This window comes from Mesocricetus auratus, unplaced genomic scaffold (assembly GCF_017639785.1).
Source record: "Mesocricetus auratus isolate SY011 unplaced genomic scaffold, BCM_Maur_2.0 Super-Scaffold_100676, whole genome shotgun sequence".
Taxonomy (NCBI): Eukaryota; Metazoa; Chordata; class Mammalia; order Rodentia; family Cricetidae; genus Mesocricetus; species Mesocricetus auratus.
In genome coordinates, this window is record NW_024429266.1 from 153,855,398 (window position 1) to 153,881,502 (window position 26,105).

The 26,105-nt window shown below is 44.6% G+C and overlaps 1 protein-coding gene and 1 long non-coding RNA gene across 2 annotated transcripts in view; one reads left to right on the forward strand and one right to left on the reverse strand.

Moving 5' to 3' along the window:
- Positions 1 to 1,361: 1,361 nt before the first annotated feature.
- Positions 1,362 to 25,923, forward strand: LOC121136590. The gene is made up of 2 exons (XR_005873625.1): positions 1,362 to 1,484; positions 25,230 to 25,923. It is a non-coding gene; the product is annotated as an uncharacterized LOC121136590 (long non-coding RNA).
- Adamts9 (ADAM metallopeptidase with thrombospondin type 1 motif 9) overlaps positions 1,705 to 26,105 on the reverse strand; it is a 158,423-nt gene continuing 134,022 nt past the window's right edge. The window contains exons 34-40 of the mRNA XM_005071171.4: positions 25,872 to 25,966; positions 25,674 to 25,768; positions 25,449 to 25,582; positions 23,290 to 23,381; positions 17,456 to 17,560; positions 6,295 to 6,389; positions 1,705 to 3,564 (exon numbers count right to left, since the gene is read on the reverse strand). Of these exons, the coding sequence (XP_005071228.1) occupies positions 6,300 to 6,389; positions 17,456 to 17,560; positions 23,290 to 23,381; positions 25,449 to 25,582; positions 25,674 to 25,768; positions 25,872 to 25,966 (611 nt within the window). The 3' untranslated portion in view covers positions 1,705 to 3,564; positions 6,295 to 6,299. The remainder of the gene's footprint in view (positions 3,565 to 6,294; positions 6,390 to 17,455; positions 17,561 to 23,289; positions 23,382 to 25,448; positions 25,583 to 25,673; positions 25,769 to 25,871; positions 25,967 to 26,105) is intronic.

Sequence of the window (26,105 nt, forward strand, 5' to 3'; positions counted from 1 at the left end):
TGCTCTTAGTGGCTGCAGCTGAGGGCGTATCCTGCCAGAACACCAAGGATAGGCCAGCACAGATGCCTGAATACTACTGACAGAGGCTCCTAGCCCCAAAATTTCAGATGTGAGCACATATTCTGGAGCAACTGCAGAAACCAGGAAGGTAAAAAAGGGTATAATTTCCAGGGAAGGGAGGAGGAGAAATAGAAAGGGGAATGGTAGAGTACAAATGATCTGATCAGGGAAATGAGAAAAAAGAGGGTATCTAATTAGTGAGGGGAGGGAGATAAATACAGAAGGAGGAAGGAGGGTAAAGTAATGATGTCTGAAAAGGCCACAAGGAATCATATTATTAACCATCTATCTAACAACCACGATAATACACAAAAATCTATGTGTATGTATAAATATGTCATTTACACACAAGACCTTTTGAATTATTAGTAAGCAAGTTATATTTATATATGTAACAGCAATTAATGACAAAATAGGCCATGAACTTGAAAGAGAGCAAAGAGAGATGTATGGGAGATGTGGTGATTTGAAAGAAAATGACCTATTGTGGGATATTTGATGGCACTGGTTAACTTGGAGACTGTGTTTGATGGGGGAAGTCCTTCTGTGTATATGTTTGTCTGATTGGGATAAATAAAGCACTGTTGGCCAACAGAGAGGCAAGATAGGTGGGACTAGGAGTCAGAGAGAATTCTGGGAAATGTAGTCAAGAGTGGAGAGTCGTCATGTGATCCTTGTTGGAGGGGGCACAAGTCTGGTGTTCTCAGTAAGGTAGGACCTTATAAAATTATATATACTAGCAATTATCGGTTAATAATTAAGTCAGAGATAGCCATTAGAAAACCATAGCAAACAGCAGTGTCTCATGTGTTATTTGGGTGCTAAGCCGCAATGGGACCTGGGTGGGAATCCCCCAACATATGCTAATAAAATTAACCTTGGATCAGGAGTCGAAGTCAGTTACTAGTTAATAGGAATTAGCCATAGAGAAGATGGAGGATCCAGGAATACAGGTAGAGAGACTCACAGGAAGGAGTAGGGAGGCACTTAGAGATTCACTGTCTTTTCTGCGGGGGTGTGGGGGGGTGGAGAGGGTAGGAGTCAGAGGGTGGGGGGAGTGGAGAGACACTTCTCTTGCTGGGTCTCTGGCCAAAAGGAAGGCCAGCTGGTTGCTTCTTGACTCTGATCTAGCAGGTTTTGACCTTGATATCTGACTGCTGAATCTTTATTGCTAAATAAACCAACTTAGATAAAACAATGGCCCCCAGAAGGAGTGGCATTAATGGGAGGTGTGGTCTTGTTGGAGGAAGTGTGTCACTGTAGAGGTGGGCTTTGAGGGTTCATGTATACTCAAGCCACAGCCAGTGAGACAGACCACTTCTGTTGCCTGCCTATCAAGATGTAGGACTCTCAGCTCCAGCACTATGTCTGCCTGAATGCTGCCATGTCACACCGTAATGATAATGACCTAAATCTCTCAAAATGTAAGTCATTCCAATGAAACGTTTGTCCTTTAGAAGAGTTGCTGTGGTTATGGTGTCTCTTCACAGCAACAGAAACCGGCTGACAGGAGGGTTTGGAGAGAGGAAAGGGTTGGGGGAAATGATGTAATTATATTGTAATCTCAAAAATATAGGAAAAGAAAAACCCTAGAGACATTTGTATTTGAATGTTATTCAAGAGCCAAAAGCCAAGAGAACTGTATATGGTTTGGATGTGGTCACAATATTTATTTGTAATATGTTTCCCATATATTAACAATAGAGGATGACACTTGTTCATAAACTGAGTATACCGTGCTCTGGTAGTTCTGTGAAGTCGGAGAATACTGTCAGGGTTTTCCTAATCTCTTTGGTCTTGGAAAGCTTGGACAGGCTTTCTCAAGCAGAATGTCTTGTGACCACTGCTTCAGCACTTCCGTTTCTGAAAGAAGTAACCAAGGGTGGATTCGAGGAAGATCAGTTTATTTTTCACACAAATGCTGAAGACCACAGGAAACCCGGCAGGGTATTAGGCTCACAGCCTGACGGGAAGTCATATCATTGGCCAAAGTTTTCATGTAAAGGTGGTTGATCTCCACGGCTCAGAATCTGCTCCTGTCGTTCTCCGTGTATGCTCAGAGGTGCTGAAGGCCACAAATATGCTGAGGGGTGTTAAGGCTATGATCCTGCTGTGTATCCTTTTATCTTGATGCTGGTAAACTTGTATGTTTTTGAGGATATCTTGACAAAACAGCAGCTGAACCTCCCTTTCCCAGTGTTACTCTGTAATCAAGCTATTGTGGACCCTCCCAATGGTTGGAAGGAGTCCAAGGCACCATGGACCAGAGTAAAGCATATTACCAACAACAGCAGGAAGAAATGAGTCTAGCTACTATCCAAAAGAGGCAGGTCTAAAAATAAATGTAAATAGTGGGTCTTATTCTAGACAAGTGATCTTATCCCTTGGGAATTGTCTATCTGTTACTCCCTTTTAGTAGGTGTTATTTTTTTTTACTCTGAAGATTACTTTAAAAACATATAATATTAGCACCAAGGCAGCATATTTCTCCCAGAGATCACATGAAATGGAATAGATATGATAATTAACAGTTGGTACAATCAGTGATGTTGCTAACTCACTTACTGGCTAATGAAACATTCCCACAATTGCCAAAAATACCCTTATTCAACGCACGTAGCACCTTGATGACAGCTAGGTTGTTAAAAAAAATAATTACAATTCTCAAAATGTAACAGTAAAACACATTTTCAGGTAAAAAGTAAACAACAGTGTACCGTGATAATGAAGGGTCACTTTGTCACATACTACATATAATGTAGAGTACGTAAAATGCAGTGGTCTGACATGCACAGGCAGTCACAATAAAATCATTTTACGTACAAAAATATTACATCACAATAAATAATTTCAAACATAAATATTAAACTTTACATCATTAGGGTGTTCCACAGGTTGAGTATCACTCCTTGAAATGCTTGAGACCATCAGGGTGTAGTTCAGACACTTTGAAGACATGGTGATGTTTTCTTATGCAAAATGAGATATCTTGGGGGTGGGACTCAAATCTAAACCTGGTATTCATTTATGCTTCTTTCTTTTAAATGGAGTTGGGGTTTACTAGGAGATTTTGGTATAGATTTTAAGCAGCAGGAGAGTGCAATACACGCCCAAGAACATGGGATATGGATCTCATTAGTGTTTACTATGTACCTTAACATACGTGACAGGAATGTAATTTTGTTTGGTACTTCAACAAATTTTGTGTATGAAACCAAGTTTCATGGCACTGAAATTTCCACTTGAGATCTTTTTCTGAGACTCAGAAGGTTTCAGAACTTGGAGCGTTTCAGTCTTTAAATTTTTGGATAAGGGATGCTCAACCTGTATATATATATATTTATATATATTTATATATATGCATATGTACACACATATACACACGCATTCACACACACAAGCAGACAGGTCCACACACACGCACACAGATGCACCCGAATTTAAGGTGGAGGTATTGAATTACTATCCTTCATCCATTCCATAATGGCTTCCTCTTCAGAGCCTCTGAAAGAAAAGAACCAGGAGTTACAAACCTTCTACACCAAAGGCTGAAAGTCAAAGGGTAGGTGAGCCACATGAAGAATTACAAAGTTCTTCTCCAGGTTAGAAAGTGAACTCTCGTTTATTTGGTCATTTATTTACTTATTTCTCTGCTACAAGCAACATGAAGTGGGCTGGGACACTGTTCAGTGGTGGGGTGTCTGAAGTGTGTGGTCCCGGGTTTGACCCCCAGCACCATAAAAAGAAGTGTCCCAGCGAGGAGAGGTGCCTGCTGGAAGGTGAGGGCCAGCTCCTGTGAGTTGTTCTCAGATCCACAGACACGTGGAGGCGTGTGCCAGCACATGCACACGTAAATAGATGAACATAATTTAAAAGGGAGGGAAAAAAGAACAATTCCAAAAGAATGAAAGAGAAAAAAGTTCAGTGCCTATAAATCTCATCTGAGATAATATTCAAATGTTAGCACATTTCCTTCTCATATACACGTAAATTTATACACGTAAATTTTGTACATACGTTTTCATATTTTATGACAGATAACATACACAAGAAAAGTAGACATAAAACGCATATGAAAATGGGGTCTCTAGTGTATATCTGCTGAGTTTTGCCTATTTTACCCCATTTCCACTTTTTGGATCCCAAGTCTCTCTCTCTTTCTCTCCCTCTCCCCTCCAGTGTGTGTGTGTGTGTGTGTGTGTGTGTGTGTGTGTGTGTGTGTGTGTGTGTGACTCTCTAGCCTAGGCTGTCCTGGAGCTCATACACTATTGTTTTGTTTATTGTGCTTGTTCTAAATGTCAAACCCTGTGCCTTGTTCATATTGGGAAAGTGTTTTATCACTGAGCTATAGTCCCAGGTCAAATTTCTTTTTGCTCTTAGAAGTGATCCTCTTTCAAACAAAGCTGTCAATCATGCTACTCCCGGTAGGCACAAGATCTCAGGCCACCAGACACTCTACTTCAGAACTGATCATGTGATCCCACCAGAGGTAGGGAGAGGTGATTTATTTATTTATTATTTTCTATGTGGGTGCTTTTCCTGCCTGTATGTCTATGTGTCATATGTGTGCTGGTGCCCTTGGTGGCCAGAAAGGAGTATCAGTTCTGGAACTAGAATTACAGATGGGACTGCCATGTGGGTGCTGGGAATCAAACCCAGGTTGTCTAGAAAAACAGCCAGTGCTCGTAACTACTGAGCCATCCCTCCAGCTCAAGGACAGTTATTTTGCAGGATGGTTGTGGACAGCATTTAGTTTAATCAGGAGCTATAATGATGATGCAATCTTAGCAAGGCCTGGGTGTGGGAAAGATGACAAATTAAGAAAGAAGCTACATGAGGGCCTCACTGCTGATGGATGGGGAGGGAAAATACTGTGGAGCCTTATGCAGCTGTGCCTCAAGAGGGCACAACACATGGGCATCGCAGTTATTTAGCAATTCTGCCCAGGTGTGGTGGTGTGCACCTGCAATCCCAGTACTTGGGAGATAGAGGCATAAAGACCCCAAGTTTAAGGCTAGCTTGGGCTAATAAGCAAGAGTCTGTTCTAAATACACACATATATATATTGGCTGGAGAGATGGCTCAGAGGTTAAGGATGCTTTTCCAGAGGTCCCGAGTTCAATTCCCAGCAACCACATGGTGACTCACAACCACCTGTAATGAGATCTGGTGCCCTCTTCTGGCCTGCAGGCATACACGCAGGCACAACATTGTAAATCTTAAAAAAAAAAAAAAGACTGTAGTAGTCCAGAGAACCCTACACAGCCTTCTTAATATGTATATATAAAAGGAATACTTTCAATACTGATGTTTACTTAAACACTTGTCAAATAGTAACTCATGTGTTGGGATGGGAGTGACCTGTGGAGGGAACTGAATGGATCATTGGAAGTTACAGGGACAGTATTGCAAAGTCACACAGGATGGTTGATCTTCCTTGCCTTGTAGCTGAAGGCACCAGGATAATGAAAAGTGAGCAGGTTAGTCTTTTGCCCAGAAGAGGGAGCACTTGTTGGCAAGCGAAAGACTCCTGTGGATTTTGACAGAATAGATTCTGATTTCTTGTACACCGGCGGTGGTCTAAGACCCACATTTATAACGAGATCTCTGAAGACACCGAGCTGTTGGCCCCCCTGTGAGTAACAAGTCTGTGACACTGCAGTGATCGAGAGCAATGCTGTTGGTGTAAGCTATCTCTGGGGCCTGCAAGGGAATGTCCCTGTGGCCTCAGGGAAAGTAATGGCTATGGGCCTTAGCTTCCTCTACTGCAGAATGAGACCAAGAGCTCTACCTCGTGATTTCTGTGTGAAGATTCAATGAAACCATGCCTGTAAGTTGCTCACCACAGGGGAAGCCTGGCAAACACCAGTGCTACTGTGATTATTATTTTCTTGAAGTGCTTATCTAGCCCCCACATCACGGTTCCCAATATTCAGAACATAGATCTCTGAATCTACCAGGGACCTTAGGAAGTAAGATTCCTGAAGGTGAAGCCCAGCAGGTAGCATCTTCAACAGGCAACACAGAGGAACTTAATGTATGAGGCCTGAGGATTTGGGTTCAAGGGTGAGGGACAGATGACCTCAGGCAAAGAAAGACAGGTAAGAAAGAATGTTATTATTGTGTCAACTTCACAATGCTTGACAGTAGTCCTGTCTGGAGGAAGTGACAGTCACCATATTTGTTCATCATGAGGCGACAGACTAAAATGAAAGGGACAGGGAGGAGACTTACCTTGGTTATGAAACTCGCACCTCCAGGCCAGTGCCAGAGGACGGAGTGCACTTCCCACAGTAACCGCCGCATTTCCCAACGACCCGGGTACCATCCTGCAAAAGCACATATCTTCTTAGATGACTTGTGAGGTTAGTGATTTCAGGGCTTGCAATGGTTTTGAGGGAATTGAATTCTTGCACCGATAAGAAGTGTTGAATTGAAACTCAACACACGCAGGCATGTCTAATTGCATAGATCAGCAGACAAGGCTCACAGGGTCAAATCCAGACACCCATCTCCTATTTCTGGATGACCTAAAACCTACAGTGGTTTTTACCTTTTTGTTAGTTTATCTGAGACAAAGCAAGGGTTTTGCTATGTATCCCCGCCTGGCCTCAGTCTCCCAGGGTTTGGGATTACAGGTAGACATCACCATGCCTGGTTAGTTTTGACTTTTCTATTCAGTTGAGAAAAGTCAAACTAAGACTAGTTATGTCTTGATACCCGAAACCTATATAAGATTCAAATTTCAGCACAGCCAGCATCATTTATGTCCCTACAGCTGCTTTCATGTTGTAATAAGAGAAATGGGTGGTTTTCAGCTTCATGTTGCCGCCTAACACACCATGAATACTCGCCATGCAACCCAGCTTTTGGGAGTGTGAGGTGTATTGCGAGATCGTAACATTTTCATCGTACAGTTGTGAGGGTGATTTTTCACTATCAACTTGTCTGGATTTTAGAATCACCGAGAAAGACATTCTGGGTGTGTTTCAGAGGAGGGAGCACACACTCTCAATACAGATTTACAGCTCAGACTGAGTCAAAGACCGGAAGAATCAGAAAGCATGATGCATTCCCCCTTTCATCTCCTTGCTTTCTGACTATGGATGCGGCATGATCACTGTCTCACCTCATGTTCCTGTCACCACGCCTTCTCACCATGATGGACTGTACCCTCGGACTGAACCAGAGTAAGCCCTTCTTCCTTCCAGTTGCTTTTGTTGGGTATTTTGTCACAGTAATGGGACAAGTGACTAATACGGCCAGCCTGTTGCACCGTGATACATCAAGGAAAGATGAGGACAGTGGGTTTTAAATGTCCTGCTTTTAATATACAGGGGCACCTGGAGTGTTCTGTAATCAATTTTATGGCAACAAATTGCTGTGTTTATCACACAGCGACAGTACAAATTTGTGTAAGGAATAAGGCATACACTGACATCAGCACACTAAGCACTTGTCACAATATTTCCAACTTATGAGAAAGCAGTGGTCAAAACGAGGAAGATTTAAGATAGAATGCCAACATAGACTACTTTGTTCACAAAAATAAAAAGTGAGAATAGGTATGTTCCATGTGGCTCAACTGTTAGCAAAATAAGAAAAATAATTTACCCATTGAGTTAATTACATTTTGCTTAACAGCAAGAACTGAAGAAGCTGTTAGAGAGGAAATAAACTGGCCTGAGAAAATCACCTCTTTGGCAAGAAGGAGGAGGAGGAGAAGGAAAGAAGGAGGAGAAAGGGAATAAGAAGGAGGAGAAGGAGGAAAACGAGGAGGAGAAGAGGAGGAAAAGGAGGGAGAGGGAGAGGAAGAAGGAGAAGGAGAAGGAGAAGGGGAAGGAGAAGGAGAAGGAGGAGGAGGAGGAGGAGGAGAAGAAGAAGAAGAAGAAGAAGAAGAAGAAGAAGAAGAAGAAGAAGAAGAAGAAGAAGAAGAAGAAGAAGAAGAAGAAGAAGAAGAAGAAGTCTTGCTTTGCGAGTCCCTGAGGATGGGAGGCAGGTCACCATGAAGTCAGTTAAGAGCAAGGCAGATAGATCATGTTGTATAGTTTTTCTCTGTCTCCTTGTGAGTCAGCAGATCTTGCTGTCTATCTGAGGAGGCAATACCCCTTCTGCAGGAACCAGAATGGATGTCTGTAAACTGTCTCTGTGGAACAGACAGACCTGGATGCAAAGATCTCCAAGATGCTGAGAGAGCACCAGACAGAGGGAGTCTCTGGAGATGTTCTATCAGCTACTTTTCTAGTTGGCACGGCAAAATACCCAACAAAAGCAGCTTATTGGAGGAGAATGGGTTTATTTGGGATTGCAGTTTGAAAGTACAGTGGGGGAAGGTGTGGCAGCAGGAGGAGGCAGCTGGTCACACTGCATCCACAGTCAGAAAGCTGAGAGGTGAACGCTGGTGCTCAGCTCACTGTCTCCTTTTTTGGGAGCCTGGGAGCCCAGCCCATGTGATGTTACCACCCACAGTTTTAAGATTAGTTTTATTGAGACCTAGAGCCTGAACACTTGACTTACCCCATTGTTCAGGAGTGTAAGAATTTAGCATCAGTCAATATTTTGAGTACGTTTTTTGAAGTCAGAGATGAGAATAAAAACTGTTCCCTGTCACCATAAGTGAACCCTTGGTGGCTTTGAACATTAGCTTTGCTACCAAGTCCATAGTAGACTTTAGAAAACTTACACTATAACTGAGGAAAATGACCCTTACAGGTAAACTTATACTATGTTAAAGTTGCTTAAGCAACAAGTGATGCTAAGCTTTTTAAACATTCTTCCTGGGCCATCACAAGTTACAATATGGAGCTGCATGCACTCTATTCCACACACACTCACAATGATCACAGTGATTGTGTTTCCTGAACATAAAATGCAGACCCAATAGTATGACCTGGACTTCGATGTGAGGAGAAAATAATTCTCATATTTCAAAATCCATTTAACTAGGTTATTTAACAAGTTGCTTTCATATAATTTTCAGTAGGAATTGAAAAGCAGATATCATGGTGCTGGAGAGGTGGCTCACCATACAAGAATGCTCTTGAAGAGAACCCTAACTTGGTTTCCAGCACCCGCACCAGGCAGCTCACACACCCTCTAACTTCAGCTCCAAGGAACCTGACGCCTTCGAGCCTCCTTGGGTACCTATCACGTCTGGTGAATAAAGCTCGTGCAGACAGGTACACACATAAAAACAAATCAACACACTTTTTAAACAGGCAAACATCAAAAGAAAACTCTGGTAAATTGTATAAATGCCTGGTGAACATAAGCATGCTTAATTAAAATTGTATAGGTGTGAACAGACAGCAGTGTTTGGCAGTATCTGTTTATGTAAAAAGACTTTTAGCAACAGGAAACAAAACCCCACTCCCCTCAGCATCAACAATCAGATATTTACCATAAATCTTGATAACGGAAAACACTAGTGAGGCCAAATATTTTCCTTCTCCAATATTCCATTCTTCCCTTGTAGATTTGTGATAAAAAGTCACTCAGTTATTAGTATATTTAGAGTTCAACCAGTAATATTTTTTAAAAAAGGTTAGTGGGGTGGTGGTGGTGCACACCTTTAATCCCAGCACTTGGGAGGCAGAGGCAGGCGGATCTCTGTGAGTTCGAGACCAGCCTAGCCTACAAGAGATAGTTACAGGACAGCCTCCAAAGCTACAGAGAAACCCTGTCTCGAAAAACAAAAAAAGTTTCTGTGTGTGTGTGTGTGTGTGTGTGTGTGTGTGTGTGTGTGTATCTGGAGAGGCCAGTAGAGGGCAGCAGATCTCTCTGGGACTGGAGTCAGAGATGGTGACAAGCCTCCATGTGGGTTCTGGGAATGAAACTTGGATACTCTGCTTATACAGTGCTTATAATCACTGAGCCATCTTTCCAACCCCTAATAACATTTTTGTGCATGTTTTTACTCTCTTTATAACTAATCCTGCCATTTGGCTGAAAGACCTTAAATCTTTCCTATCTGGCTCTTCACTGAAGAGGGTTGCTGACCCCTGGTCTTAGACTCACATAGCCAGTGCTGGACCACTTAGGCACGTTTGTCTTGTACCATTCTTTTCCACACTTCCATTTCTGATGTCCCATGACTTTGCTCCACAGGCCCTTTGCACTCCCAGTCTCTGTTGGCTGAAATGCTCTTTTGTTCTTTCCTATGTGTTCTTGGTTATGCTGTCTGCTGCAAGTACTCTGCAACTGGGTAACCTTCTTTAACATTGTTTTCATGCTAGAATGTAAGCCCCATGATATAAAAGTGATACCTTGTTAAAACTGGAAGCATCTAAGACCAAGGGTTGTGTAAGGCTAATAGTGACGCCAATCACACATTTGTTCATTTACTCATTTATTTATTTGGTTTTTTGAGACAGGGTTTCTCTGTATTGTTTTGGAGGCTGTCCTGGAACTTGCTCTGTAGACCAGGCTGGTCTCGAACTCAGAGATCCACCTGCCTCTGCCTCCCGAGTGCTGGGATTAAAGGCGTGCACCACCAATGCCCGGCTACATTTATTAAATGGATAAGATGAGTGATCAAAACAAATAAACAAACAAATAAACAAAAAAAACAAAGCTGCATTCTCTTTTGGGCTATAAATGTCTTCCTATTAGTTCCGCTAATACTCTTCCACATTTTGAAAAGGTGCTTTGCTTCAATGCCGTACCACACTTCACTCTCTGTATTGACCATGCTGTGTAAGCCCTGCCCCTCAGCCTCCTTGAACAAAACCATTCTTTCTCCATGACAGGGAGTAATGAACACACTTAGCTCATGTCTGTGGGCTCCATCCCCAGAATGGGGCAAGGGTCGTGAAGACCGGCTTCTTATAGCCCAGTCGTGGCATCTCTTGCAAAGAATGGGTCATCTGTCTTTTTGTTTTTTTAGGATGGGAAGGAAGAGTCCAGGAGGGGAGATCAAGAAAGAAAAAACACTGCCAGCTTAACAGAAAATGAGAGAACATAATGTTTTCTCTCTTTTTAAGTTTTCCACGCATTTGGTTTTGGGTGTGACTGATGTGGGAAGTAATTCCCATCACCGGTTTGGTCCTGGCTCCTGAGTGCTGAGCTGGGTCTGGAAGTAGTGGCTGCAGCCTCTGGCTGTCCAGTCAAGAGTTATAAGCAGAGGACTGGTGGCTGTCGGGATGTTGACATGCTAGGCCCGTCTTCAGCATCATCAAAGCTAAGCTGAGCCCAGACTCTCCCAGTCCATGCAGAGAAGGGCTGTGGAACACAGGTCTACAGCCAACATGGCCTCTTGACTGATGCATTGGCTGCTTTTGTTTGGTAGCAGGGTTTGGGATTACGGATGCACTGGCTACCTTGATTTGGTTGTAGCTGGGATCGGCCTCTGTAAAGAAGCCCTGGAAGCCGAGGATTTGGGAGCATCTGTAAAATGGGCAAACAGGTCTCTTCTCATACTTTGCTGTAGTGAAATGACACACATCAGCCATTGGCACATGACACCTGCTAACCTGTGTGCTTAACAAGTATTAGCTATTGTTATCACAGAGGCATTTGTGTGTGTATCCATGTGTATGTGGTTTGTATATGCATGTGGAACCTGGGTATCATTCCATGCTTGCAGAAACAGGGTGTCTTACTGGCCTAGCACTCACCAAATAGGCTAGTCTGGCTGGCCAGTGAGACCCAGGGATCTGCCCATCTACAATCTGCTGGGACTGTAAGTGTGTGCTGCCACGCCCAGCTGGCTACTTTGTGTGGATTCTGGGGATTGAATGCAGCGCTTTGTTGACTATATCTGTCATTACATAGTAATTTTGTGAGGACCTCCATCCTAGCCTTTCTTCACTGAATAGAAAAGACTGGAGCAGTCATAAATTGAAAAAAAAATAAAAAGTTGATATTGGCTTCACAGCAGTCACACTATCTCCTCCACTGAGACTGCGCTAATTTAGGCAGAACAGACAGAAGTGGAGCTAAGCTGAACTATCTATGATGATACTACTCTCAGATGATGCTGATGATGGTCCTCAGCATCCAGCAGTTCCCAGATTGAAAACAAAATAAAACCGCACAATAAAAACATGGCTGCCATGGAGACAGCTTTTTTCAGAAAAAAAAAGGAGCCAGAAGCCCTCACAGACATGCAAGGATACTCTGGTTTTTATTTCTTTATTAAGCCTAATTCTCTTTTAAATAAATATTTTGTTAATAGCTCCAATTGTTGCATATAAATGGAGTAAGCGACTCACTGTCTCATTAGGCATAGCTTGTATTCTCAGTTTTCACTAAGTGTTTAATTTTTCTCAGGGGATAGTGTTTGGGGAAGCTGGTGCTTGTAATTTAGGGAGGGGCCTGTCTTTGATGGATGTATGTTCACTTGCCTGTCTTTAGTGGAAGGGAAAGGAGGCTCAGGTTTGTTAAGAAAATCCATAGATATTAACAATTAGAGACATAGTTTTAGGATCTAAAATGAAATGTTAGGGTTAAGATGACATGCAAAATTAACTCTTTCTGAAACTTCCTATAAAAATAGCACAAATGATTTTCCCCAAATACAGTCTCAGACAACTATGAAAGTACAGATAGATGCATAGACACTGTGCAGTTTCCATAGAAATGTGCAGTCTTCAATGTACATGCACAGAAAATGCGAATATACAGAATTCCATGTTGCAGGTCTGTGGCATGGTTTGGGTACTTAGAGAATAGTGGGTTTTATGGCAGTCCATCATACCATGTATACGCATGTGCAAACAGCTATGTTCCTTTCTTAACTCAGCCATTTAAAAGGAATGCAGAGGTAGGAAAGGCCTGTTTGCTCCACACAGTATACTTTTCATTGTTTTATAAAGTGACTATTGGATTTATAATCCTTTCTATAGTGCAAGGAATCCTGGTAGATGGCAGACCCAGAGACCAGGCTTCCTGTGCCTTAAAATCCCCCAGGCACATAAGGAAGGCAGGAGACACCCTGAGCACCAGCCCCAACCAGCCAGAAGTGTGCTCTCTTCCATCTGCCTGGTCCCGAAAACCCAGTTGGGATCTCCGCCCCAGAAGAGCACCAGGCAGGCAGCCCTGAAGATGGTGATGGGGGCTATGGCTGAGCTCTGATCAGGCCTGAAGAGCCCTTTCATGCCCTGGGCACATTTGCAGTTGAGGGAGCCAGAATGTCCCTGGTACCCAAGCTCAGAACTTGGACATTTCCCTCATTCCTCACCTCCGAGCCAGTCTTGCTTCTGTCCACTTAGCCCTTGGGCAGGGACCTAAGCTGAGACAGTGAGAATCCATCAGACCCTCCAAACAAGCGCTGGCCAGGAAGCCCAATGTGGGGTGTGGACAGCTTTCCCAGGTTCAACCTGCAGCCGGCAGTCCCTTTGCCCCCCAGCAGGCAGGCAGCCTCTGCTAGCCTCTGCAAATGAACAGGAAGCCACAAGTCTGGACGATGCCACAGCATTAACTGCTGTTGCTTATGCTCCTGCTGCCTGCCTGCTTCCACAAGAATCCAAGGCGACAATGTTGACAAGCGCCCATGCTGTATGTGTGGGGACCTCCTGTACGGATGGGGGACACCACGTCTCTCAGCAGCTATGGAGGGCCTTCACTGCACAGCCAATGACTGCACCGCGGCAAGCCAGACAGAGCCCGCTATGGAGGGTTATCAGGCATGCACCTCTTTGCCTACATCCTCAACTTGACGCCTGAAAACTTAGACACCTTTCTTCTCACTTGTTGTCCCACCTAAGCTGGGAGAGTCAGATCAACATGTAAGTTTCCAAACAAAGAGCAGCTCTGGAAGCCTTGTACCCATCGGCATAGTTTCCTTTATCTGCAGTCAGCTGTGGCTTCAACATAGTACATAGAAATTCCAAAAACAAAAACAAAACCCTAAGTTTTAAATACCTGCCACTCTGAATATGATGAAACATCTCACTGTCAAGCTCTACCCCAGTTGGTGGTGACTCATTCATTTGTCCAGTGTGTCCACGGCACAGACACCCGCTCCTTAGTAACTCTGAACATCCCCGCCCTCACATCAATGGCTCCGCTGTCACGGTCTGTGCTCAAGGAAGTCTGGCATAGCCCAACACTCCACCACAGCGCTTGCACATTCTCTTCCTCGTGTGTAGCATCATCACAAGATGGGGCGAGCCCAGGGTGTTTTCGTAGCACATATTCACACGTCTTTGTTCACGATGCATTGCTTTTATTTTATTAGAAGTTGTTGTTAATCTCTTACTGTGTCCTACTAATAAATTAAGCCACCACAGGAATGAACAGACAGAGGGAAGCTAGTGTAGTTAGACTTCAGTGTTTCCTGAGGTCTTAGTCGTCTACTGAGGGCCATCAAAGCACAAGAGGGAACCATTGCACTTGAATGACAGGCAAGATTTGTCTTAGGTAAAGACAGGTGTCAGGGTTCTTCACAATGTTTACAAGGAACTTTGTCCCCAGGGGTGAGGTGGCATCTCTGGCTTTCAATGGCACCGGAGATCCAGGTTTAGTCTGCACCACTGGAATTTTCTTTTAGTTTTGATTAAGGAGAATGTTTTATTCCCAAGCAGGCTCAGGGAAGCAAGGTTTTCTTGCTGGGGGCATTGACTGGGAGTGGAATGTCACATAATTCCCAGCATGCACCACACAGAACTGCTTCTGTGGCTCTATTAAAGGTGTGAATGTGAAAAGCAGTTTGCTTTAACTTAGGGCAGGGGTTTTCAAGTCGTACTTACTGACTAGACACATGGCATCACCTTGGAAACCATTAGGGATATACATTTCTGGTTTCTTCTAGACAGATTAGGGACATTTGAGGGCTCAGTGTGTTGCTCAGTGATATAGAAAGTGCTGGACCCTGCATTTGATTCCAGTACCAAGAACAGAAAAAAAGAAGTCTGCTATGGCTGATGGAGCCTTGCTGGTGACACCGCAGCACCTGCCCCTTCTGGAGGACTCTGTTCAAATAAGGTCACAGGGGTTTCTTGCCAATAGATGTTACTGTTATCATCAACAAGCTAATGTTCCTATGACTTTTAAAATTTTGTTTTAATTTTAAAAACATTCTATTTACTATCCATACACTTACAATGTGTTCTAATCAAACCTACCCCATCTCCTCCCTTCCAATCACTTCCTGATCCCTCCATCCCATTTCCCTCCCAACTTCAAGTTCCCTGTTTTCTGGAACCCACTGAGTCTGCTGGCAGCTGCCTGCCTGTGTGTGTGTGCATATAGGACTGTGCACTGGGACCCAGGTAGCCTCTCCAGGCTGCATCCTGGAAGAAACCGACCCTTTCCCAACAACCATCAACTGCCAGTAGCGTCTCGTGCAGGGGTGGGTTGCCAAGAGCCCCTCCTCCCATTGTGAGTTTGTGGAGAGCAACTCAGACACGTTTGCTGAAGACGTCCACATGGTGTGGCTCTTACATTTCCACTTCCTCCTCTGTGACAATGCCGGAATCTTGGAGGTAGGGGGTGTTCTTCAGGAAGACAATACCATCTGCTTTTTTCCCAACCATAGCAGTTCTGGGAGTCAGTTTTCTTAGATCACCTCTAGGGGGTGCTGCTCTGAAGCTAGAACAGCAGCACCGGTCTAGATAGGCAGCAGGTGGGAAGCCTGAAGTCCTAGCTTCTACTTATGTACACACAACATATACACATATGTACACACACACACACATACACAAAACCCACAGCAGACAGACACACAGAAAATCATGCTGATAGGCAGTTGTCAGATTCAGCAGTTCAGGGAAAATTCCCAGAGGGTGGGAAACAGCCTGTGCAGTACTCAACATGTCCATAAGATGGCACCACAGCCTTTAGTTATTTTTAGTTTCTGGCTAAAATGTCACTATTAAAATAGTCTAGCAGAAATGATTTCATTCAACTATATCTAAAACAGTTAAAATTTTTTCAATTTTGGTTATTGAGACATATTGCATATGTCAAAAACCGAACACAATAAAACACTAATTTCATTTTCTGTAAAAAAAGAAATCTATGGATCTAGGGTTGTGGGGGGTGGTAGGGAAGAATATTGTAATATCAGGGTGCAGTCAAAGGTCACTGTGCCATTTCAACTGCCAATATTACTCTTGGTGGGAGGACAATACTTATGATTAAATCATGAGCAATAAATGTGGCCATTGACTCAGAACCGTGATCCCTGCCTAGCTTGGTGGCGAAATCAGGACTTGAGATGCAGATAGAATTCCAGAAGTTTAAAAGGGGGTCAGGAAACACACTTTCCTGAGAAAGTCAGAAAGGGCCCCGCCCCATCCTGGGGTTCTGCAACACAGCGGGCTGAACTGCTGGTCACCCTCTGCTTCTAAGCCCCGGGCAGCACGCTAGAAAGGGCTGCCAAATTTCGCAAGAGAAAACACAGACACTAGTCAAATATGAATTTCAGATAAGCACATATTACCTTTACTTCTCTGTAGTTGTAGCACTGGGGGTCTGGAGACAGGGTCTAGCTATGTGGCTTAAGTTGGCTTTAAACTGAAGATTCCCTTAGCACCTTCCCCTACCGCCATTGCTGAAGTTACATGTGTGTACTCCCCTAATTGGGGACCGACTGTTTGAAAATGTGTGAACACCCTGTAGGAGCTTCAAGAAAGAGTAGAAAACCATTTCACAGTTGCCTTGCAGTTCTAGCTTGCTGCTCTGGCCACACGATTCCGGACCCACTGGATTCACCGTGCAGGCACGACCGAGCAGGGATGGGGCTATATCCCCAGGGGGCTCTTGCACTGGCCTGAGAACTCAATGGAAGGGCTGCAAGGAATGGGGGAAGTTTCCACCCCGCTGTCTATCAAAATCGCCATGGAGACACAGCCTGGGCAGAGGGACCACACGTTTAGATCTCCCAGGTGGGTGATTCTCTGGCTGTGCTGTTGGGGCTTGCTCAGCTCCAGACCAGCAGCCAGCAGACCAGGTCCCAGTGTGTGCGTTCTAATGCCCCGGTGTAGCTGACATGCCCTGTGCTCTGGGAGCGGTGTGGCCCAAAAATGGATTATTGTAGAAGCTGTGCGAGTATCCCTAACTTCCCTGAAAATATCATGCCATAACCTCTTCCCATCGGGATTGCAATTTGGTTTCTGAGCAAAACAAAGCAAAAAAACAGAACAAAATACCATTTTCCTAGGTTCACACGAGTTGTTTAACTAGTAAAGACCCGTGAGCCTGTGTGCACTCTGGAGGTCCCTCCCCCGCTTTTGATCAGGTAGTCCTTCTGGGTGCCTGGCCAGCTTCGCACTTACTAGGTGGGAAAAGCTCCAACCAGGTGCGATGAGACACCCCTGTGTCACTCCTTCTTGTATTTATGCTCTAAATTTTTTCTCTGGCACTTTACGTGGGGGCAGGGTTGCTTTCCCACAATGTTCATGAAATGAAAGCAAGGTCTATCCCCCACTCCCCAAACGATAAGCAGTCTTACCGGAGACTTCTTGATGTCCGAAACGGCATAATTCCCTTGCGATGTCCATCTGGCAGACTCGGTTAAAGACAGGCCAGTCCCATAAAGGTTGATGCTAAAACGCCCCTGGAACACATAGGCAGTGCGAAAGACTTTCAACACACACCACATACCAAACGAAGCAAAGCTGACACATTTAAAGGCACTTTGGTAAGGAGAGGGGTGTTAATTAATTTTGATGGCCACTAATCTTTGAAGGTATTTGTTGTTCCATTTTCAGAGCCACACACTTTACATTCATGATTTCTAGGTAGGGATTATGTTTACAGATGGTGAAACCCAGGACCGCAGGCGATTAACTCCCTCCAGAACACAGTAAAGAGCTTGGGTCATTTTACTGACTTCTAAATCCCCTCTCACAGCTTCCTCCCGTCGGCCTCCGTAGCACAGCAACTCTGATGTTGCTCACAATTATCAGATTCCTTCACGACCAAAATGGCACAGTGTAATTTTTCTAACAAGATCTAGCTGCCAAAGTTTCCTGGGTCTCCAGTTCCCCTGGGGCGAAGAGCAAGCACAGTGTGTACCAAGCACCGCTGGGTGGGAGTTCAAAGCAGAGGCGCGTTTCCCAGAGCAGCCAGAAGAGGGCGCGTTTGGCCTGCTGACGAGGCTCCCACCCCAACCTCTCCATCCTCTTGCCACAACTCTACTCAGGGGACAGATTCCCAAAGGCTCCCAGGGTGTGTGGTCTGGGCTCTTTGATATTTATCTCTAAGGAACCAGTGCGGTGTATCGGCCTCTCCTCTCTTTCAAACTCGTCTTCATCATTGGCGGTTTCGATCTCAGGATTGCTTTCACCCCAAACTGAGAAACTGCAGCTTTGTCACACATTAAAGCAAAAGAGGTGCCACTTACAACCAAACCCTGTCATGAATGAGCTAACTCCTTCAGCAGTGATTAGATCCCAGAGAGATAGTCCTTCCTCTCAAGACTTTTCTTGGTCCATGTGTAAAATAGAAGGTAATGCACATACCTCCCTCATTGACTCTAGTGAGGAATAAATGAAACTAGCTCACCTAAACTGGGTGTCTTGGCCCCTGCCTGTGATCCAATGCTCAGGGGACTGAGGCAGGAGGATGGCAGTCAGATCCTGGCAATCTACATCACCCAGGGAAACCCTGACTTAAAACAAAACAAAACTCTAGGAGAAACAAACAAACAAATAAAATCTCATGTGGTTGATACATAGTAGAAATACTGCTCTCTATAATAAAAAATGTGAGTATCATATCTGCATTCTCTCTCTCTCTTGGTTTTTCAAGACAAAGTTTCTCTGTGTAACTGCCTTGGGTGTCCTGGGACTCAGGCTGTAGACCGGGCTGGACTCAAACTCACAGAGATCCGCCTGCCTCTGCCTCCCGAGTGCTGGGATTATTTAGGGGAGAGGCTCAGTATTACTTTGTCTGTTTCTACTAGTTATCGGAAGTCCTAGGTCTTCAACTGAAACTCCCAGGATGAGGTGTGGCTCTGGGATTTTCTTCCTGCCCGTTCCTTAATAAATAGGAGCAAATAAACCGCGTGAACCCTTCTGGAGCTGAGGTGCAAAGCGGGTTTCTGTGGGGTGACAGTGGGGGTGACATGTCTTCAGAAGAAATGTGGTGATGTCTGCAGGCGGTGTGAGACATCCCAGAGGGTGGCAGGGGAGGGGTCTATGTAACAGGTGGACACTGAAGACTCCACAGACTGCCTGTAAGTAGCAGGACGGCCCCTGTCCTGACAGATTGTTATCCAGCCCGGGGCCACAAGGTCTGAAGTGCAGAGAGTGAGAAATCTTGGGGGGTAAAAGATGGATTCATTCCACAGCGCCCCCTCCTGTATCTGCTTCAGTGGACCGTAAGTAAGTGGGTTACTTCCCAAGCCCATCAATCAGATGGGTTAATAAGATCAAACTTCTGAAAAGGAGGTTATCAGACGGAAACCTCCCCGCCCCCCCACCCCATATTGCACCTACCTCCTTGCCTGGCAGACAGGAGGAGATATTATTAGATGTTTTTAATGACTATACTGTGTAGATGTTAGTAGTTGTTACACTGAGTGGCCTCAATACAAGGCGTTTACAAATATGACCGATTGGGACTTCCATGCGGGCCGCCTCATACAATTCTCTGCTGCTGACCTTTTTGTTTTACTTTCCCTCCTAATTTTTACAAAGTAAAAAATGAAACAGTCTGGAGAGAAAGTCTCTTTATGTGGCCCAGGCTGCCTGGAACTCTGTGTCTTCCTGCTTTAGCCTTCAGAGTGCTGAGAGGGCGGGTGTGCACAGGCTTGTGCCAAGATCCCACTGGTCACTACTTCCTTATCTCAAGGTCACTGCTACTCAAGAAGGGCAGGACCCACCACACACAGGGGCTGCTCGTCCCCCCCCCACTCCGTCTGTCTTGCCACAGAAGCAATGCCTGATCTACTTTGGCTTTGAAGTTCTCAGAAGGTGGATGCTACCGGCCTGGCTCTTGTCCTCACAGTGCTCCTAACTCTCTGGGCTTTCTGTGACTAAGCATGCTCCTTGAAATCTTTTAGGTCCATACTCTCAGCCAGGGGGACACATTTGAAGGCGACAGCAGGTCGTCTTTCTCATTCTCCTGAATTTTCTGGTTGAAGGACCTACACTTTTCCATAAACATCTTAGCTGACTGGCACTGTAAAAACTAAGTGCCCCAGAGAAGAAAAAAACCTGATGGTCTGTCTCTGTTGTAGGACGCATTTGCACCCACGATCTTGTCTTTGGCATCTAAAAGGTCTAAGATTTATAACTAGTGACTCTTGGGAGGGCAGAAACAAAGAGTTATACATATGCTAGATGATCGACAGAGGTCTGCAGAGAGGGTCTCAGACCAACAGGGATCCTATTCCTGCCCTACAGGGGTGAATGTAGCAGGACTCTGCCTGGCAACAGGACGAGGAAGAAACATCTACCACAGCGGAGATGTATTCAGACGGCTTGGAATAAAATCCAGCCCGTCCTGAGACATCTGTGTGCTTTGGAAAAGTTAGAATTTCATCCCAAGGGGTGGGAAGCTGAGACTGTGCTAACGCCTTCAGAATGTTAAGCACAGTGCCTGAAATGCAGAAGAATTCTCAGGAAAGGTGAGGGGCTGATTCAGGGTTAGTGGAAACAATACCGAGTTTACCGCAGTCAGGATAAAAGCCATATTCTAGCCATCTGTTGAAGAGATAGTTCATGGAATTTTCTTGTGTTGAAAAGTAAGTTTTTAAAGCAAAGACAAAGGGTAGAGAGGAAGAAATGGGGGTCCAGCCGGAGCACCCTCCAGCATCCTTCTGCTTTGATTTCAATGCAAACCTGAGGTTGCAGACCACACCTAGTCAGGCTGCCTAGAAACCTCCCCTGGAAAACTGAATTAAAAAAACAAAACAAATCAAACAAACAAACAACTCAGGTTTTTCATAAGCACAATCAGTGCTCAATACATTTTTAAGGAATCCTGAAGGAACCGGATAGAGTCTAAAGAATTGGCTGAGGGAAAGATAGAAACCCTCTCCCTGGCACAGAGTTTTCCACTTAACAATCACTTCTTATCAGAATTTAGTAAATGAGCTCACATCGCTGAGTTATTAAAATAAATGAAAACAAATTACCTTTCATTTACTGAAGAACTAACTTCCCAAGGAATATGCACATAGAAATGAGAAAATTCTAAGACAGTTGAAAAGGGCAGGGCAAGGTCAGCCTTAGCTGCTGAAATGGAAGCCACACTGACAGGATGCTTGAAGCCATCCGCAGCCTAAAGAAACGGCGCTGCAAATCTTTACCATTCCTTGGTGATGGAGGGAAACCCCCTTTAGCCGTTATGCCCTTTGCTGCTTTTCTTTCTCCACTGGGCGCCCCTGCCATTCCTCTAAAATGTTTTCTGATGCATGAAGCACTTGGAGGACACTGTTTCCTTAGAAGCAAGTTCAGGTGAGCTTGGATGACACTGTGGTTGGGAACAAATGTACCATTCTTCAAAGATAAGGCCTGGGACTCGGGATGCATCCTCAAATCCCGAGGCCCAAACTTCTGAATGCTCACAAGTGGGGAAATCCAGCGCCCTCTAACGGCAGCTTTGCAAAAAAACCACAGGGCAACCAAAGGAAACCGCGAGCTATGTTTTCCTGTCTACACTCCAAGTGCTGAAGCTTCTTGCAAAAGCTACTGGCCATTTTGCAAAATTAGTACAGGCTGAGTAACACTTGAAAATTAAGCATTTCCCCAAAGGCTTGGAAGAGGCGAGCACGCCTATGACTGCAGAAAAGGCAGGAAGAGGTGAAGACGCTTAGCTTGCATTTCTGGAGTGAACACTGAGAATTTCATACATATGCAGTAGAGCTAACAGATGGGATCAAGACATCCCTAGAGCCCCAAACCCCAGGCTAAGGGGACTTTTAGAATATCGTATCATGGCTGTTGAAGTTCTAGTCTCCTCATGGGTGATGGGTTCCTTGGGCTTGGACAGTGTGAGTTTCCAACAACACAGATATGACCTGACTCAGAGTTAGTAGAAAAGGAGGGCAGCTCATTTGCTGAGACGATTCTAGAGGCCCAACATTTGTGTAGTCAGAGAATGCCCATGCATACCTTACAAATCTTGAAACTTCCGGATTCCAATATTTATTTATTTAAAACCATAAAACACCCCACTGACGTTTAACAATCTCCTTCCAGATCTTTTCTCTGTCAATACACATTTTAAAAGGTGTAGGGGAGAGGGAAGGGTTGGAAGGATGTGAATACAGTACTTGAGAAATTCTCAAAACAATAAGCAAAACCAGAGGCTGGCAGTGTTGCTCAGCAGTCGGCGAGTGTTGGCCACGCAAGAGGCCTTGAGTTCAGTTCCATACATACATACAACAATACATACATACATATATGTATACATACAACACACACACACACACACACACACACACACACACACACACACACACACACACACACACACACACTGAAATGCAACCCAAAACATAGATGGGGCATGCTATACTTTTGACACTGATTTCTCTTATATAACCCCATGTATGTTTTTCTATATTTTATAATATCAGAATTTATAATGACAAACTGGCATGCTGAGGATCACTTGTAATATTTTTCTCCTCCAGTTGTCTTTGGGTGTTTGGGTGGGTGTTGGGGATTGGATCTGGGGTCTTGGTGTGCAAGCTAGGTAACCTTTTTTTAGGTAAGGTCTAACCTACTAGGTTGCCAAGCTGGTTTGTAACCCATTTTATAGCCCTGGTAGGCTTTGGACTGCTAATTCTCCTGCTTCATACTCCTAAAATATCTGACATTTCAGGCCTATACCACCAGACTTGGCTCCATATTGACTTTTTTTTTTAGTCAATTCTGTGCATCTCTTCCCATTTAGTGACATACTGTTAGTGACAATTTAAATCAGTCACAGGGAGAATATTTATATAGCATAGAACCTGAAAAATGCTACAAAGCATGAATTTTGTTGATGGCAAATCCATCATTAAGCATGAACCAACATTCTACTGACTGCAGTATTCATTTATTGATTCATAATTTATCGAACCAAGTCTTTACCATGCAACAGCTGATTTGATCATAAATCTTGACCATGATACCCGATGCATCTGGCTGAACACAGACATTATGCCTGTAGCTGTTAGCATTTGTTAGGAGTCACATCCCTGGGGTAGACAGACTCAAAAAGCATGTGTGATACAATGTGGTCAAACTGTCCCATGAGCAACGACTCTAATTCTAACTATGGAATCACATGGACAGCGGGGTCTCAGAAGCAGGGTGTGCAGAGGGATGAGGCTTGAGGACATACCTGTGGGCACTTGGCAGCACTGTAGCAGTCCCCAGCAGTGGCAAAAGGGACAGGATGTCCTTCACTTGTCCTTGCGAACTCTAAGTCAGTGGCTGTGGAGTGGGGAAAGGGTTAAAGGGAGAGAAAGAACGGCAGGGGGAGAGAAGTTTGGAAGGGACAGGATTTTAGTAAGAGATGGGAGAAGAAGAAGAAGAAGAGGAAGAAGAAGAAGAAGAAGAAGAAGAAGAAGAAGAAGAAGAAGAAGAGGAGGAGGAGGAAGAAGAAGAGAGGAGAAAGAGGAGGAAGGAATGGGAGAGAAAGAAATAACTCAAATTATTAGTGAGCAAATGGTTCCAGATGTGCACTGGTGTTTTCCCCATCACATTTGTGATTCTGAGAGCTTCTCTCCCTGGGCTTTATCAGCACTGACTGTCTGTCTCCACAGAGTATGGGAGCCAAAGAGAGGTTTAACATGATCTTAGAATTGATTCCTGCATAAATAGGAAATGACTTAAGTGCAGTAACTGAGCACGGGGAACCTCCTGTTACCCTGCTTTCCACAGCTTGAGGACAGGGCAAGAAGCCAGGGAAGTCTTTCCAGTCACTTAGGGGCCATCCCCAAGTTTCCTCTGTCCTCCTGTGGCCTAGGCCCTGCTCTTGCCAGGATGTAGAACAATTAGAACACACATCTTGAAATTATTAATGGCAATTTCTCAAGTTCGGGGCTAGCTCATAGTTAAAAGTGGGGGGAAAAGCCACTAAAGACAGTGTTGAGCCACAGCTGTTTTCTAAGCCTGTGGCCACTCCTCAAAAGGACAGGACAAACAGTGAGCTGCAGAGGGGCTGCAGATGGTGGCTGTGGTCACCGGGCAGGGTTTTCTTTTTTGGTGGGGGACTCCATTTTTAAGCAGAGGCATCCTTGGTCACTTTAGTAGCTCTTTGCTGGGTTCTTTTTAAAGTTTTCATTCGCATATACTAATTACCCCATTATCTTCTCTTGTCTCCCTCCCATGCCCACTCAGCCCTTTCCTCTTCCCCAGTACTTAACCTACTTTTGTGCTTCGTGTGTGTGTGTGTATGTGTGTGTGTGTGTGTGTGTGTGTGTGTGACTCAGTAAGTTTCATTTTAGTCACTCACAGGAATGTAGGTGAAGGGTTATTTCCATAACTACACTACTGAAGAAGATGTGTCTCTTTCCCTTAGCAACTTAGCTGCCTACAAGTCCTCAGTGGAGTGGGATTTAAAGTCAATGGTTGCTCAGGGGACAGGGTCATGAGCCCCACCCCTGATGATCAAAAACTGGGGCATTTTTCTCAACAACAACAACAACAACAAAAAACACACAGAAGCACTGCATCTAACTCTAATCTGTATAGCTGACAGCAACTAAAAACTATCTCAGTACAAATCCCACTTAATCTAACTCAAGAGGAAACCAGGGTAATATTATGGGTGCAATGTTAATAAGAAAAAATTTAATTCTTCATTATTTCTGTTCTTCCTCTATTCAAGAGAACGTGTTTAGATATTTTAGCTGTCTTTACCCACTCTAATGATTAATGTGCCCAGCAGAACCAGAGTGCTGGCCAGAGTGTGAAATCAGGCCATGGGAAGCCTTGTTAGGAAAGGTAATTCTGAAGCCATTTTTCTTCCATAAATCAACAATCAGATAAAATTAGTTTTCTGCCTATGTGTGTGTGCTCTGTGCTGGGGAGAGCCATCTGGAGGGGGAATGTGTCTTACAAATGACTTTGCTACTGTTTCCTAGCTGCTGCTTCTTCTCTAGAAGCTTCTTTCTGCTCTATTGTTTTCCCTGTATAGACACACTCAGCGTCTAAACCCTTCACATCCTTACGGTCCCATTCCCAAGGCCTTGCTTACTATGGTGCTTCCCTGAGACCCGACATGCACTGGTGAAACTTCCATGAGCAAATACTTATCTCTTTCTCTCCCTCACTCAGCATAAACCAGATGGAGACCTGACCTGTGCCAGGCACACTCCAGGCACTGGAATTCAGCGCTCAACAAAAAAGACAAAGCCTTGACATGTGAAGTAGATGGCAGGGTTGTCACTGCTGGATGGTGGTCACCCTGTGTGACTTCCCTTCTGTATCTATGCACTCACAGGACCCAAGTGGAGAGGAGGTATGTACTTCTGCAGGATGCTTGACTGAACTTACTTATGATCTGCATGCTGGTCAGGTCGATGCGGATCTTCTGGAAACTGGAAAAGCCAGCAGCTGTGTAATCCTTCCGACAATGACAGTCATCCCGCCGGCTCCCGTTATAGGGACATTCTGTTGGGTTGTGCAACCTAAGCAATGGCAACAGCATTGAGGTAAGAATGGGAAATTTTCTCTAGGAGCCTCCAGGCATCTAAACTCTTCTGGGACTGAGCCTCCTACCTGTGCCCGTAAACTTCGGAGAAATTCTCTGAGTCACCATGGGCCAGTGTCACATACTCCTTGGGATAGTCGGAATGCATTCCTGCACAGAATACCTGCAAGACACACGAGGAAGAACTCAACAGAGGCAGCCAGAGAGTGCTGAGAGCAGAGATGACTGTGAAAACATTCTGGAAACTGACTGACTTCAACACTCACCTTTAGGGGCTTCCCTCTAACAATCAGGAAATATTCACCATCTGCACTGGCACCGTTGAGTCTTTTCACCTCCTTGCAGTTCTGGGGTAACTCGCCTAGGAAGCACAAATCATAAAAATGGGTGCGAGTGTCTCAGATGTTCACTATCTACCGACAGAATACGTCACACTGCCTGTGCGAACTGGCCAATGGGTGGGTGAAAAGGAGAGAGGGATGTTGGTGGGGAGAAGACCG